Source organism: Drechmeria coniospora, chromosome 03 (genome assembly GCF_001625195.1).
Source record: "Drechmeria coniospora strain ARSEF 6962 chromosome 03, whole genome shotgun sequence".
Classification (NCBI taxonomy): domain Eukaryota; kingdom Fungi; phylum Ascomycota; class Sordariomycetes; order Hypocreales; family Ophiocordycipitaceae; genus Drechmeria; species Drechmeria coniospora.
The window spans coordinates 2392040-2405513 of NC_054391.1; the positions used below are offsets into that span (position 1 = coordinate 2392040).

Genomic DNA, 13474 nt, shown 5'->3' on the forward strand with positions numbered 1-13474 from the left:
GCAAGCAAGCACAAGAAACACAATAGTCTTTCTTTTCTGAATTGTCCCTTGGCACTACTATTTGACTTGTTCAAATCTGTATTCCCTGCCCAGTTACTAACTGGTGCACTTCCTGCTGTTACTAACAGCATCGATTGATATCCATTTTGGATAGTCCGTGCAACTGAACTTCCACTGCGCACCCTTCCTATTTTACCCCTTTATTCCAAAAGGTATTTCCCCTTTTCATTTTAAGATATACTAATATTACCTAAGTTAGGTAATATTTCCAATTCTTCTGTACAGTTAGAATCGGTATCTAATTCCTAGTAGGAATAAGATAAATCCATACAGCTAGCGGCTAGACTATAGTTACTAACTAGGAAACTAGTAGTATCCTTTAGTTAGTTAGTCGATTAGTTGGATTTCTTTTATTAGTTTGGCTTGACTGGTTAGATTTCTTTTTATTAAATTTCCCTTTCTTCTTTTTCTTAGGTACTTAGGATACCTTGTGGCTAAATATATTCGATCCAGTAGTACTAGAGTTTCGATTTTCTTCCAAAAGGTTAACTATAAGGTATTGTAGACCTAGGGTATCTGTTTTAAGTCCTAAGGCTCGGGAAGACTAAATGGTATTGCGTTATATAGTAACCTATTGTGGAAAAACAGGCTTAACTGTTGTAAGGTATCGGTTGGCTTAATCCAGTAGATTAATTGTTACTCTAGCTAGTTATAGCCTAGTAAGTCGACTGTTAAATTTAGTATTAAATGCCTTAAGTATTCCTTTATACCCCTTAAATGTAAGGGTATAGTAAGCGTTGTATAGGTTAGAGCGTTTGGCTTTGTAACCTTTGGAGTATTATTTTTTCAATAATAGGAAAACCTTAGTTAGGTTTTTAATCTATGCAATAGATACTAAGGTTTCTTCCGTACAGCTATCCCGTAATAGTATAAGTAAACGGGCCTAATTTCTGCTTAAGAAGTTAGATATAATTAAAGGTTTATCTAGAAAACTTTTTAGGTCTAGGGCTTAAAGTTAAATTAATAGGGATTGCTTCTATAGCTTGTAATTCTCGGTGCCTTTAAGTTTTGCGTATTCTGGGAATTAATAAACTTTTTTATTTAACTTGTAGCTAGAGTTAGAATCCTCTGTCTTTATAATAGTAGTACTATTACTAAGATTGCTAAGAGTTAACTCGATTGTATTTAGTCGATTTTGTATCTATAGAACAATAGTATTAAGTTATTGTATAGATTGAGTATATTGTTGTAAAAGTTTATCGATTTGCGTTTACTGTACTAGTAGACGTTTTTCGATTTCCGACAGGTTAGTTCCCTAACCTTAATTAGTGGGATCCATTTTTTAGTTAGTAACTAGATTCCGATTTTGCCTTACCTACCTAGCTAGTAGTACTAGCAATAGGTCTTTTACTAATAGTATAGTAGTATAGTAGTACTAGTAGTTGGGGGAGCCGTTTGGTGACTAGGGATTACTAGTAGTACTGGTAGATAACGTACTAGTAGTACTAGTAGTTGGGGGAGCCGTTGTTTGGTAACCAGGGATTACCAGTAGTACTGGTAGATAACGTACTAGTAGTACTAGTAGTTGGGGGAGCCGTTTGGTGACCAGGGATTACTAGTAGTACTAGTATGTAACTTAGTAAGTTACAAAGGTCGATCCAAGATTACTAGTAGTACTAATAGGTAGCTTAGTAAGCTGTAGAGATCGATCTAGGGGGATTCATTATAGTCCTTCTGGGCTTATAACCTCTTGCAATTTAGGTGCGTAAGAGGAGGGGTAGTAGAAGTATATTGTACGGACTAGGGAATTAATTAAGCTATTAGTAATAGCATAAGGGGTACCAGTTAGTAACTAGGCAAGAGTACACAATTAGTAGTACTAAATTATACAAACGAATGCAATTATATCTTAAAAGAGAAACTCTTAAAATGAAAAGGGGAAATACCTTTTGGAATAAAGGGGTAAAATAGGAAGGGTGCGCAGTGGAAGTTCAGTTGCACGGACTATCCAAAATGGATATCAATCGATGCTGTTAGTAACAGCAGGAAGTGCACCAGTTAGTAACTGGGCAGGGAATACAGATTTGAACAAGTCAAATAGTAGTGCCAAGGGATAATTCAGAAAAGAAAGACTGTTGTATTTCTTGTGCTTGCTTGCGCGCGTGCGTGTGTTCAGCGTACGTCTTGTGTGTGTGTTGTACCTAACTATCTAAGAGTGTAGGAAAGGGAGGACCATTTTATACCTGAGAGGTAGTACCTCAATCAGTGCAATGTGCACGTGTTGGAATTCTGTCTGATTCCATACAATGCATCTCCGAACAATCTGCTTGCATTCAATGCAGCTCCAAATACTCTGGTTGAGTCATACTGCCAGTTGGTTGCAACTAGCAGGGTTGATCAGTATTAGGGTTCGGTCGCGACAGTACAGCAGCAGTGCTGCAGTAGTCGAGTGGGCCAGTAGTAGTACTGCTGGCAAGCAACTGCTAGTTGCAGTTGGGTGGGTCCTTCCGCGCAACAGTAGTACTGTTGGCGGGCAACTACTAGTAGTAGTTGGGAGCGCGTCAATTGACGGCCCGATCAATGATCTTGCTTGGTTGACCAAGTACCACTTTGCACGTAACGTGCGACAGTAGTAAATTGGCTGGGCAGTAGTACTGCCATCAATTGTACCAAGTCGGAGCGAGGAGAATTTGCATAGCAAGTGCAATTCGTCAACTCGATATACTACCTGTACGTGCAGTACAGTGGTAGTATATGGGCAAACAGTAGTACTGCTGCCCGGTGTTGCAAATGGCAACACATAGGATAGTATCCTATTTGGGTAGTCTTACTAGTATAAATACCAGTAATTTTAACAGAAACTATTCTAAGGGAATAGCTACTACCTTATATAGGTATAGAAATATAGTAAAGACTATTCCAGCTTATTCCATAAGGTTCTAGCTTATTCCATAAGTAAGGTAAGCAATATTCCGGCTTATTCCAAGGAGTTCCAGTACATTCCATAAGTAGGGTATAGAATATTCTAGAATATTCTAGAATGTTCTAGAGCATTCTGTACTATACCTAATTAGGTAAGTATCTTTAACAATAGTTTAGAGAAATAGTATATTGTATACTATTAGTTAGCTCTGTATACTTACTTATACTCTCAGTATAGTATAGTATATCTACTAGTAGTAGTACTTCTAATAGTTACTACTAGTAGTAGTAATAATAGGATAGTATCCTATTTGGGTAGTCTTACTAGTATAAATCCTAGTATTTTAACAAAAGGTACTTTATTTCCCTCCTTTTCCTTAGTCTTTAATTCCTTATAAATATATTCTTCTCCCTAAGCGGCCTAAATACTTATCCATAGGGTATATAGGATTATAGCTTATTGTAGGTATTATTAGATATAGTAGCCTCCCTCCTTATAGCGGATATATATATTGGCTGCCTTATACCTATCTCTCTCTTCCTATATAACCTATTTTGCCTACTGTTAGGGCCCGCTTTAGCTTTAGTTTGTTTTCGTTATTAGTTTAGTTATAGTTACTCTAGGTCCGGCTGTAGCCCTAGAGCCCGCCGTATTAACCCCTAATATTAGGGTATTATCGTCCTTATTGGGTTAGGGGGTTGCCTTAGCTATCCTCTAGCTAGGCCTGCTTTAGTCCTTAATTTTATCCTTTATATATTGTAATTCTATTTCGGATGCAATTTATTTATATATATTAACTACCTTAATATAGTTATTTATTATAGTTCCCTACTAACGGATATAGTTCCTTATTCTCTTAGTTAGCTTAATATAGAGCTTTATAAGTTTTACCTTACTAGGCTAATATATCCCTCCTATTAGTATAAGCTTCTCTTTAAAGCGTATAAGGAATACTAAGAACGACTTTAATATCCCTTATCTAATATCCTTTAGTTTAATAACTACTAGTTACTAATAGTAGGGATTACTATAACCCGATTTAAGGTACGTTAGAAATTAGAACGGGTTGTAACCAATACAGGAGTCTTCCTTAAAGTACGTTATAACTTATTGCTAGACTTTAGCTAAAAGGTTTTACTAAACGAAGATCTATTAGTCCTAAGCGGACCTAATAAAGTCCCTATCTACCTAGAGCTTACAGTCTATATAGAACTTCTAGGCTATAAAGGTACCCTTATTACTATTATATAGGTCCCCGACTAGGATTAGTTTACGTTTAATATAGGCCTATAGTATACCTAATTCGTCCTTAGTCCGTTCCTGTTAGGGATTAATTGTTAAGGTATCTATTAGCTAGACCGATAAGTACCCTAGGTCCTACTATACCTATTACTGCCTATTCTTCTATAGAGCTAAGATTTATATAGAGTATATTTCTATTTAGGCGTATATTTAGCTAAACTCTATATAGACTTTTACTATAAAGTCCTCTATAACTTACTAAAGGTTAATTTCTTTAGGCTTCCCCTTATCTATTTTAACTTACAATAGTTAGGCTTTTCCTTCTTCCTAACCGGTATAAGTAAAGTCTTTTAAATATTACGGAGTTACTAGGCGGCTGCTCTAGGACTCTTAATAATATTTATTAAAAGACTTAAAGGGTAGGAAAACTACTTAGTAACTAGGGCTTTTAGTTATATATATTTCTCCTAGTAGGTCCCTTGGTTCCTTTCGTTCTCCTATATTAGGCTAAGCCCGATACTATAATAGACTTAGCTTAAAGGTACTTTATTTTCTTTTTTTTTTAGTTTTTAATTCCTTACTAATAAACTTTTTCCCTTAAGTAGTCTAAATATTTATCCCTAAAGTATATAGAATTATAGCTTATTATAGGTATATTTAAATATAGTAGCCTTCCTTTTTATAGTAAATATATATACTAATTACCTTATATTTATCTTTTTCTTTTTATATAACCTATTTTATTTACTATTAGGGCCTACGTTAGCTTTAGTTTATTTTTATTATTAGCCTAATTATAGCTACTTTAGGCCTAACCTTAGCCCTTAAGCCTATTATATTAACCCCTAATATTAGGGTATTACTATTCTTATTAAGTTAGGGGGTTACTTTAGCCATCCCTTAGTTAGGCTTACTTTAGTTCTTAATTTTATCCTTTATATATTATAATTCTATTTTAAATATAACTTATTTATATATATTAACTACTTTATTATAGTTATTTATTATAGTCCTTTACTAAAGGATATAATCCCTTATTCTTTTAGTTAGCCTAATATAAAGCTTTATAAGTTTTACCTTATTAAGTTAATATATTCCTCCTATTAGTATAAGCTTCTTTTTAAAATATATAAGGAATACTAAAAATAATTTTAATAACCTTTACTTAATATCCTTTAGTTTAATAACTATTAGTTATTAGTAGTAGGGGTTACTATAAGCTAATTTAAGGTATATTAGGAATTAAAATAGGTTATAATTAATATAGGAGCCTTCTTTAAAGTATATTATAACTTATTACTAGACTTTAGCTAAAAGGCTTTACTAAATAAAAATCTATTAGTCTTAAGCGGATCTAATAAAGTCCCTATCTACCTAAAGCTTATAGTTTATATAGAACTTTTAGGTTATAAAAGTACTCTTATTATTATTATATAGGTCCTTAACTAAAATTAGTTTATATTTAATATAGGCCTATAGTATACCTAACTTATCCTTAGTCTATTCTTACTAAAAGTTAATTATTAAGGTATTTATTAATTAGGCTAATAAGTACTTTAGGTCTTATTATACCTATTACTATTTATTCTTTTATAGGGCTAAGATTTAGATAAAGTATATTTCTATTTAGGTTTATATTTAGCTAAACTCTATATAGATATTTACTATAAAGTTCTTTATAACTTACTAAAGGTTAATTTCTTTAGGCTTCCCTTTATTTATTTTAACTTATAATAGTTAGGCTTTTCCTTCCTCCTAACTAGTATAAGTAAAGTCTTTTAAATATTATAAAGTTACTAGGTAATTACTTTAGGACTTTTAATAATATTTATTAAAAGACTTAAAGGAGGGAAAACTACTTAATAACTAAGGCTTTTAGTTATATATATACTTTTTAGTAGGTCTCTTAGTTCCCTTTATTCTTATATATTAGGTAAAGCCTAATACAATAATAAATATTTTTAGTATAAGTATATATATATAGTAATATATATAATCTTACTACTTTATTTTAGAATAGTCTCTAGTTACGTCTAAATATTATAAGGTAAAGGAAGGTATAGACTTACTAAAGGAGCTCTTTATTATAGTATTGGGCTTAGCCCAATATAGGATACAAAGTAGAGGGACCAATAGACCTACTAAAGGAACGTATATAAACTAAAAGTCCTAATTATTAAGTAGTTTTCCCTTCTTTAAGTCTTTTAATAAATATTATTAAGAGTCCTAAAGCAGTTACCTAGCGACTCTATAATACTCTTTCTTAAAATAGGAAGCTCTAGTATGTCTTCTCTCTTTTAGCTAGGGAAAATTTTAAGAAATCCTTTTAAGTTTCTTATAATAATAGCTACAATAAATATATAATTATAGTAATACAAGTATTAGGCCAATAATTAATAATATAATAATACTGTTTTGTTTTTGGCTTTGTATAAAATGAGTAAGAAAAATATTAAAATAATAAGTTTGTTAATAAATAAAACTAATTATTATTTAATAGCTTAAACCCAAAGGGTACATTGTATTATTAATAGTTGCTGCAATCATGAATTACGGGCGGAACCCGGCTACTCCCGTTGAACCCGAATCGGGGAGCTACCAGCTATCTTAGCGGCTCCAGCCGAAATGCTCGGGATTCACTGCGTCATTCCATGCCTAGAATATGATCACACACGTATCCATTATCTCATATTAGTCCTCCATCCTGTGTAGTTGTTACATGCCACTCTGCCACTGGACAAGCAATCGTTGCGAATGCCACCGCGTCTGGGCATGAGGATATTTACGTTTTTGGACCAAGGCAGGTACGGCGTGTGGGCAGTCGCTACTTCGGGGTGGCTAGACATGGTGTTTTAGGTCACTTGACCCCAAGATTTACTTGCTTGCCTACGCGCACACACATACTTAATCTGAAGGGTAATGAACTTGTGACTAGGCTTCGCCACGTGCTTGTAGGTGGTGAACGTCGCCGATGAGTTCTGCACCCATCAATCACACTCCCCTGTCATCCGCCACTTTCAATCGACATCACCCCCCCCTTGCCAACGCCTCTGGCTGACCGAAGTCCCAACAACGCTACGCCCGTTGGCTGCATAGCGTCGCTGCTCGTTATCTAGTAAATAGTCCTTCCAGATCCACCCTTCGAAGCTGTAGATTAGCCGCTGACCTTATGAAACCTTGTGCTTCCAGATGACCACAATATCATCTCTCCAAGACTAGTCATTGCGATTACGGCATGCCGGGCAATTACTCCATCTCGATTTCAACATGAGTAGCAAGCTTTTCAACCCCCCAGACGGTCCTCCCCGAGTCACTGGATCTATTTATGAGGAGTTGAGAGGGCGGGGCACCAATGTTGATCTCGAAGAAGGGGTTCACTTAAATGTCGACGAGGAAAACCTCCGAGAACACTTTGATGCTGTTGATGCGGAGGTCTTGACTACCGGCGACAGTCGAATGACTGCTGATAGTGCCGCTGGCAAAGTGGACAGATATCACCCCACTCAACGCAACACAACTACGGGATGGCCAAACAACGATGACGACCCAGACAACGATGTTCCTGCCTCGCTCTTGGTGGAACCTAATGAGAGAGATGAGAGAGAGCTCCAGCAACAGCCCATACGAGAGCGTGCCAACCGCCCATCCCATTCTTCACTACCTCCAAGCGGACCTCGGAAACAAGCACAATGGGGCGCCCCGGCGGCACATCGGCGCCTCCATCAGAACGAAGCCCATGGACAGTCACCTGGGTCACAACCAAGATCAATGATGGCAGGCATCTTCCCGGGTGGACGAAAAGAGAAGGCTTTGTGGAAATGGGTCAACACCTCAAACCTCGACAGCTTCACACGCGACGTATACGACTATTTTGAGGGAGGGGGCTTGACTTGCATCCTGTGCTCGAATGCCCTGTGGCTACTGTATTGTGACACCAGCACTCAGTCTCTGCCACGTACTCTCTGCTGACTTGAAGTAGGGAGACACTGTTTGTAGCACTTTTATTGACATTTCTAAGTCAGTGTGTCGACTACAAGAAGGTCCCTGTCAGTAAGTCGTTGAACCAAGTTGTCATTTCTCAATGTAGCCGCAACATGTCCGGCATCTGGAACCTTGGTATCTGGCTGTACTCGTTCTTCTTCATATGGAAGTCTGTGCAGTATTTCATCGAAATTCGGCGGCTCGTCTACGTTCGTGACTTTTACGTGCACCTCCTCGAGATTCCCGACCAAGACATGCAGACAGTCTCCTGGCAAGACATTGTTGCTCGAATCATGACGCTGCGGGACCAGAATCCAAAGACATCAACCAACATGCCACAGAATCTCCGGCGCTTCATAGGCAGCCAGTCCAAGGAGAGGCTAGATGCCCACGACATTGCAAACAGACTGATGCGCAAGGAAAACTATCTCATTGCCATGATCAATAAAGACGTACTAAACCTTTCCCTTCCTCTACCTTTTATGCGCGGAAGGCAGTTGTTCTCCAAAACAATGGAATGGTATTTGCACTATGGCATCCTCGACATGGCATTTAACGAGCGCGGACAGGTGCGGCAAGACTTCTTACGTGCAGATCGAAGAGGCGTGCTCAGCCAAAAGCTGAAGCAGCGACTATACTTTGCTGGCGCTCTGAATCTCATTTTCGCCCCGGTGGTGCTAGCGTACGTAATAATTGTGTACTTTTTCACGTATTACAATGTGAGTAGTCCTAGCCCGCATCTGTTGTGTAACCCAAACCCTACAATTGCTCCCGGCCGCTTTCCTTCTAACAATCCTGGCAGGAATACCAGAAAGATCCAAAGTTGGCGGCAGCACGAAAGTATACAGCACTAGCGGAGTGGAAGTTCCGAGAATTCAATGAATTACCCCATATCTTCTATGAAAGGCTACACATGTCCTTTCCGTTCGCAACACGGTACATCGATCAGTTTCCCAAGAGAATGACGGAAGATATTGCCCGGAGTCTAGCATTTATGTCTGGGGCCATCACTGCCGTCCTCGCCGTCTGCACAATTCTTGACTCGGAACTCTTCCTTGGATTTGAGATCACCAAAGACCGGACTGTGCTCTTCTATCTTGGAGTTTTCGGGGGAATATGGGCCATAACACGAGGGATGATATCCGAGGAGACGAGCGTATTCAACCCCGAATACGCTCTGCGGAATGTGATTGAGTATACCCACTACATGCCAGATCATTGGCATGGACGACTGCATAGTTTCGAAGTTAAGCAGGAGTTTTCAGAGCTATACAAGATGAAGGTGGTCATCTTTCTCGAGGAAGTAATGGGCATCATCACGACACCCATGCTCTTGCTCTTCTCACTTCCCATGTGCAGCGAGCAAATTGTAGACTTCTTTCGCGAGTTCACAGTCCACGTGGACGGGCTGGGCTATGTCTGCTCGTTTGCTATGTTCGACTTCAAGAAAGGGGTTGGCGAAGTCGGACAGCAGCAGAGAGGCAGCCATGACTTGCGAGAGGACTATTATTCCACCAAACACGGGAAAATGGCTGCGTCATACTTCGGATTTTTGGACAATTACGTCATTAACCCAAAGACGGGTATACCGGGCCATATGCCGCCTGGGATCCGGCAACAGCAGTTTCATCCTCCACCAGCGTTTCCCAGTCTCAACTCACCAACACTAACCGCCGACTTGCAAGGGTCCAATGCAGGGCGGGCAGCAGAGCCTGGCCGGCCTCGAGGTCGTGCTGCGGGATTAGGAACCATGGGCACACTGCGGTCTGGGCCTGGTCCGGGTGTGGCGCAACCGTCGCCAATGGCCTCGATATTGTTAGATCCCCGCCACCAGCCAGTAACGACTATGCCAAGTCTTGGGGCGAGAAGCTTGCATCGGTCACGGCATCCACGGACAGGCTATCGTGGGGAGAATCGGATTATTGAGGAAACCCTTGAAGACGGTCCTGCAAGCCAGGAATTTGCTGACGAATACGACGATTATGAATCTGGGGGGGGGTTGGGAGAGTCGGCATGGGAGACATCGCCAGGGAAGGACCTAAGTCGAGAGAACAGCTCTGCGGCAAACGCAGAGGAGCTCGAGGCGGGTGTTTTGGGCCTGATATACCAGCTACGGCAGACTCAGCATGGTCGACGAGGAGGTGTGGTGTTGTAGCTGTTTGACTTGAGCCATCCGTGAATGCAAATCGAGGTCAACCCCAGATGGGACTCGTCTCTGTCAGCGAATTTGCCCCTTCTGCTCGTAAGGGACACATGTATCCAACCAATCCACCGCGAAAACCCAAGTTGGTTTGCGAGTAATTATCATCATGTACTCGTCTATTGCAACAACCGACAAGAAGGGTTTGGCATCATTCCAACACCCCAAAAATTCCGCAGTGGCAAGCTTCCTCCAGGTATCGTGTCTGTTCCTCCTACACGCCATCCTTAACATACTGTCGTAGTGCCTTGTTAGGTACAAACCAGCAGCATGATCGTCCGTGATGCCCCGGAATGTGGGGATGAGCTCAGCTAGTGACAGGAATCGTAAATCATGCAACGTTCGCATGAAGGGACTTCAATGCCTGAATTAGGCCGTTCTTCTCATCAGCCAAAGCCCCCTTGGTTAATCAAAGCCTCTGCTCCATGTTCCAACTCTCCATGGAGCGGGGCTGTCTCCAACACGCTGTTCCGAGTTGCAACACTCGCTCGGCGGGCACGCATATCCATCAGGGCCTCACTCTCCTCGTCGATTTTGCCTTTCATTGTTTCACCTCCGAGGTCACCCTCCTCGTCAGCGTTGTCACCATGCGCTGGGAGTTTGTCGGCGAGCTCGTGCTGCAGCGATGCGATGTACTCGATAGCGCTTGAAAACTTGGAAATTCCTTGTGTTTGTGGCAAAGACTCGTACGTAATCTGAGCCTTGGCTAGGCATCTTTGCGCGGGTATGTACTTGGTTTGCTGGCACCAGGCGTCGGCTGCCAGAACGGCCCAGGTTGCCGATTTTCGGAGTCGTCTACCCCAGCCGAAGCTTCCCACACCAGCCGTTAATCCATAGCAAATCGACAGTCGTTCTTTAATGAGTGCATCCCCCACCCCGCCAAGTATTCTTGACTCAAGCAACCTGAGCCCCCATCCCCCTGCGTCATCGATGTGCGAGACTCCTGATAACCGAAGGAGCTCGAATCCCAGGATGAGGCACCGCATCGCTCCGTACGGCGAGTTCGATTGTGTTCCATAGGAGTAGACAGAAGCTTCCAGCAATTGGTCGACCGTCTCCGACAAATTTTTGGACCTCAGACTCCGCGGCATCAACATTAAGCTGATCGCAGCCATCTCGTTTGCCGCAGCATGGTACTTCCACGCCTTGGACTCGCTGAAGTCTGTTCGCAGCATATCATACGTCGACCTCGCAAGCTTCCAATCCCTCAGCATAAAGGCGTAGTCTCCAAGTTTCCTCATGATCGCCTCGGGTGACTCTGCTTGATAGAACCCAGCCGTGTCGTAGTTGTCTTTCGAGTTGCTGCTCCCACCAGTCGATGATCGGGAACTGCTGCCAAGCCCAGTCCATTTCCGTGACAAATTCATAAATCGGCCCGCTATGCCTCTGCGTCGCGATGCTACTTGGTCGTTCCAGACGGAGATATGCCTTTCCATGGTCGGAATTATGGATTGAGTAACCATCTCGTAGACAAAGGCGCGAATCGCTGTCACGTCGGATTCGAATATGTAATGTGATGGATCCTCAAACTCCTCGTCACTCTCGCTCCTACGAATCTCTTCCAGCTCTTCGGTTGCAGATATCCAGTCGCTTCGGGGCATTGGCATACTATCGTCATCTGTCTCCACGCTTTGACTGCAGCGCAAGCGGAGTAGATGACAATGCAGGCCCAGATGTCGTTTCATCTGTTCGAACAATGCCATGGATCGTGTAATGTCATCATTCTCCTCGTCATGAATCAACACGTAGTACCGCAAATACGTGCTGTCAACCCAGGGCGGAAGCTTTGTGCCGATCCGATTGGTCTCCGTGTACAAAGCTCTCAGCTCTTCAATGGGGGCTTCGTTCTTGGAGCTTATGGCTATAACACATGCCACTGGATGCGAAAATGTCTCATGAGCCGTGATCGGTAGCCCTGAAAGTAGTCGCCGCAAATACAAGGAGTAGTAAGGGGACGAGGTTTCCGGGATCTGCCAATGAGATGGAGGACTTTCGAAGTGAGGTAATGGTGACGATAATTGCTCGGCAAATGACAAGTGGCGCTCCACAACAGCCTCTACATCTGCCAGCAATTTGCGGTCTCGCAAATGGCTCTCGTGTCCCCCTCGCTGGCTTTGCATTGTCGGGTCTTGGCTGGAGTTTGACACGGACGGGTCTGGGTGACCAATGTTGCTCCCAAATCGCGTAAACCGAATCGAAAAGTCCTCCAAGGTTTGGCCCACTCCGTTACTGTCCCGTACGGTCATTTTTCCTTTAATGTTCTCGCCAAAAGGTCGTAATAGCTCCCACAGCCCATTTCGAAACCCTTTTCCGCCAATAAGGATTTCGGTGTCTTTCGACGGGAATACAGAAACGTGTGGGACGAAAGATCGCAGAATTAGATTGAGAGGTTCTTCAGGGTTTCTGGCAGCACTCTCCATCAATGTCTGACGCGATGTGCTCTCGGGGGTTGTTTCGGAGACGGATCGCAAAGGCGAGCTGTGTGCAGTAGGAGACATGGGTCTTGAACCAGGTGGCGAGAGCGTAGACGCATACAAGACAGCAGAAGATGGACTTGGCTTCCGTAGCACCAAGTTCGATGGCGACGGGGACCCAAGGAGTCCCCCAATGGTGGGTGTGGCGTGTCTTGACTTGGGGAGTATTACGGAAGCTGCAGGTGTGGAAAGTGGCTGCTTCGGTTCTGTCGGCGAGCCATCTTGACTGGGCAGTGGCATGAAGGCGATTGTTGAAGGTCGTCGTCCTGTAGGGGACGGAGACGGAGGAGATTCATGCATTCCTCATCAATCTGGTCGATTGATTCATGTATCAATGCCAAACGGCAGCAAAATGAGAGGTTGGCGGGTTTCGTTTTCTTACCAGCTTCTGCATATTCCGCACACTCACTTGAGAATGCGTATGGGGGGATAGAGACGCAACTTCGCGTAATGCGTTCTGGCCACTTTCGTTCACTTTCCAGGTGAAGAGAACCGCTGGCTGGACACGAGTACTGTTGAGTAGTGGAGCCTCAGTCCAGAACACAAAATACTAGTAAGCGTGACATGCTTGAATTTATTATATGCAAAAAAATCAATATATTAATATATTCATTCTTATTAAGGTTATTAGAAAGGGAAATCAGGTAAAAGAAG

The 13474-nt window shown here is 42.0% G+C and overlaps 3 protein-coding genes across 3 annotated transcripts; 2 read left to right on the forward strand and 1 right to left on the reverse strand.

The window, feature by feature from the left end:
* Positions 1 to 7432: 7432 nt before the first annotated feature.
* DCS_06483 (uncharacterized protein) lies at positions 7433 to 8134 on the forward strand (the record flags this gene model as incomplete). Its single annotated transcript, XM_040803773.1, has 1 exon — positions 7433 to 8134. One exon carries the CDS (start codon positions 7433 to 7435, stop codon positions 8132 to 8134), a length of 702 nt encoding a protein of 233 aa, XP_040653877.1.
* Positions 8135 to 8259: 125 nt separating this feature from the next.
* On the forward strand, positions 8260 to 10301 carry DCS_06484 (autophagy protein Apg9; the record flags this gene model as incomplete). Its single annotated transcript, XM_040803774.1, has 2 exons — positions 8260 to 8865; positions 8949 to 10301. 2 exons carry the CDS (start codon positions 8260 to 8262, stop codon positions 10299 to 10301), a joined length of 1959 nt encoding a protein of 652 aa, XP_040653878.1.
* A 431-nt stretch (positions 10302 to 10732) lies between these two features.
* DCS_06485 (cis-Golgi transport protein particle complex subunit) lies at positions 10733 to 13060 on the reverse strand (the record flags this gene model as incomplete). The annotated part of the gene is made up of 1 exon (XM_040803775.1): positions 10733 to 13060. The coding sequence occupies one exon, from the start codon at positions 13058 to 13060 to the stop codon at positions 10733 to 10735; it is 2328 nt and encodes a 775-aa protein (XP_040653879.1).
* Positions 13061 to 13474: the final 414 nt, after the last annotated feature.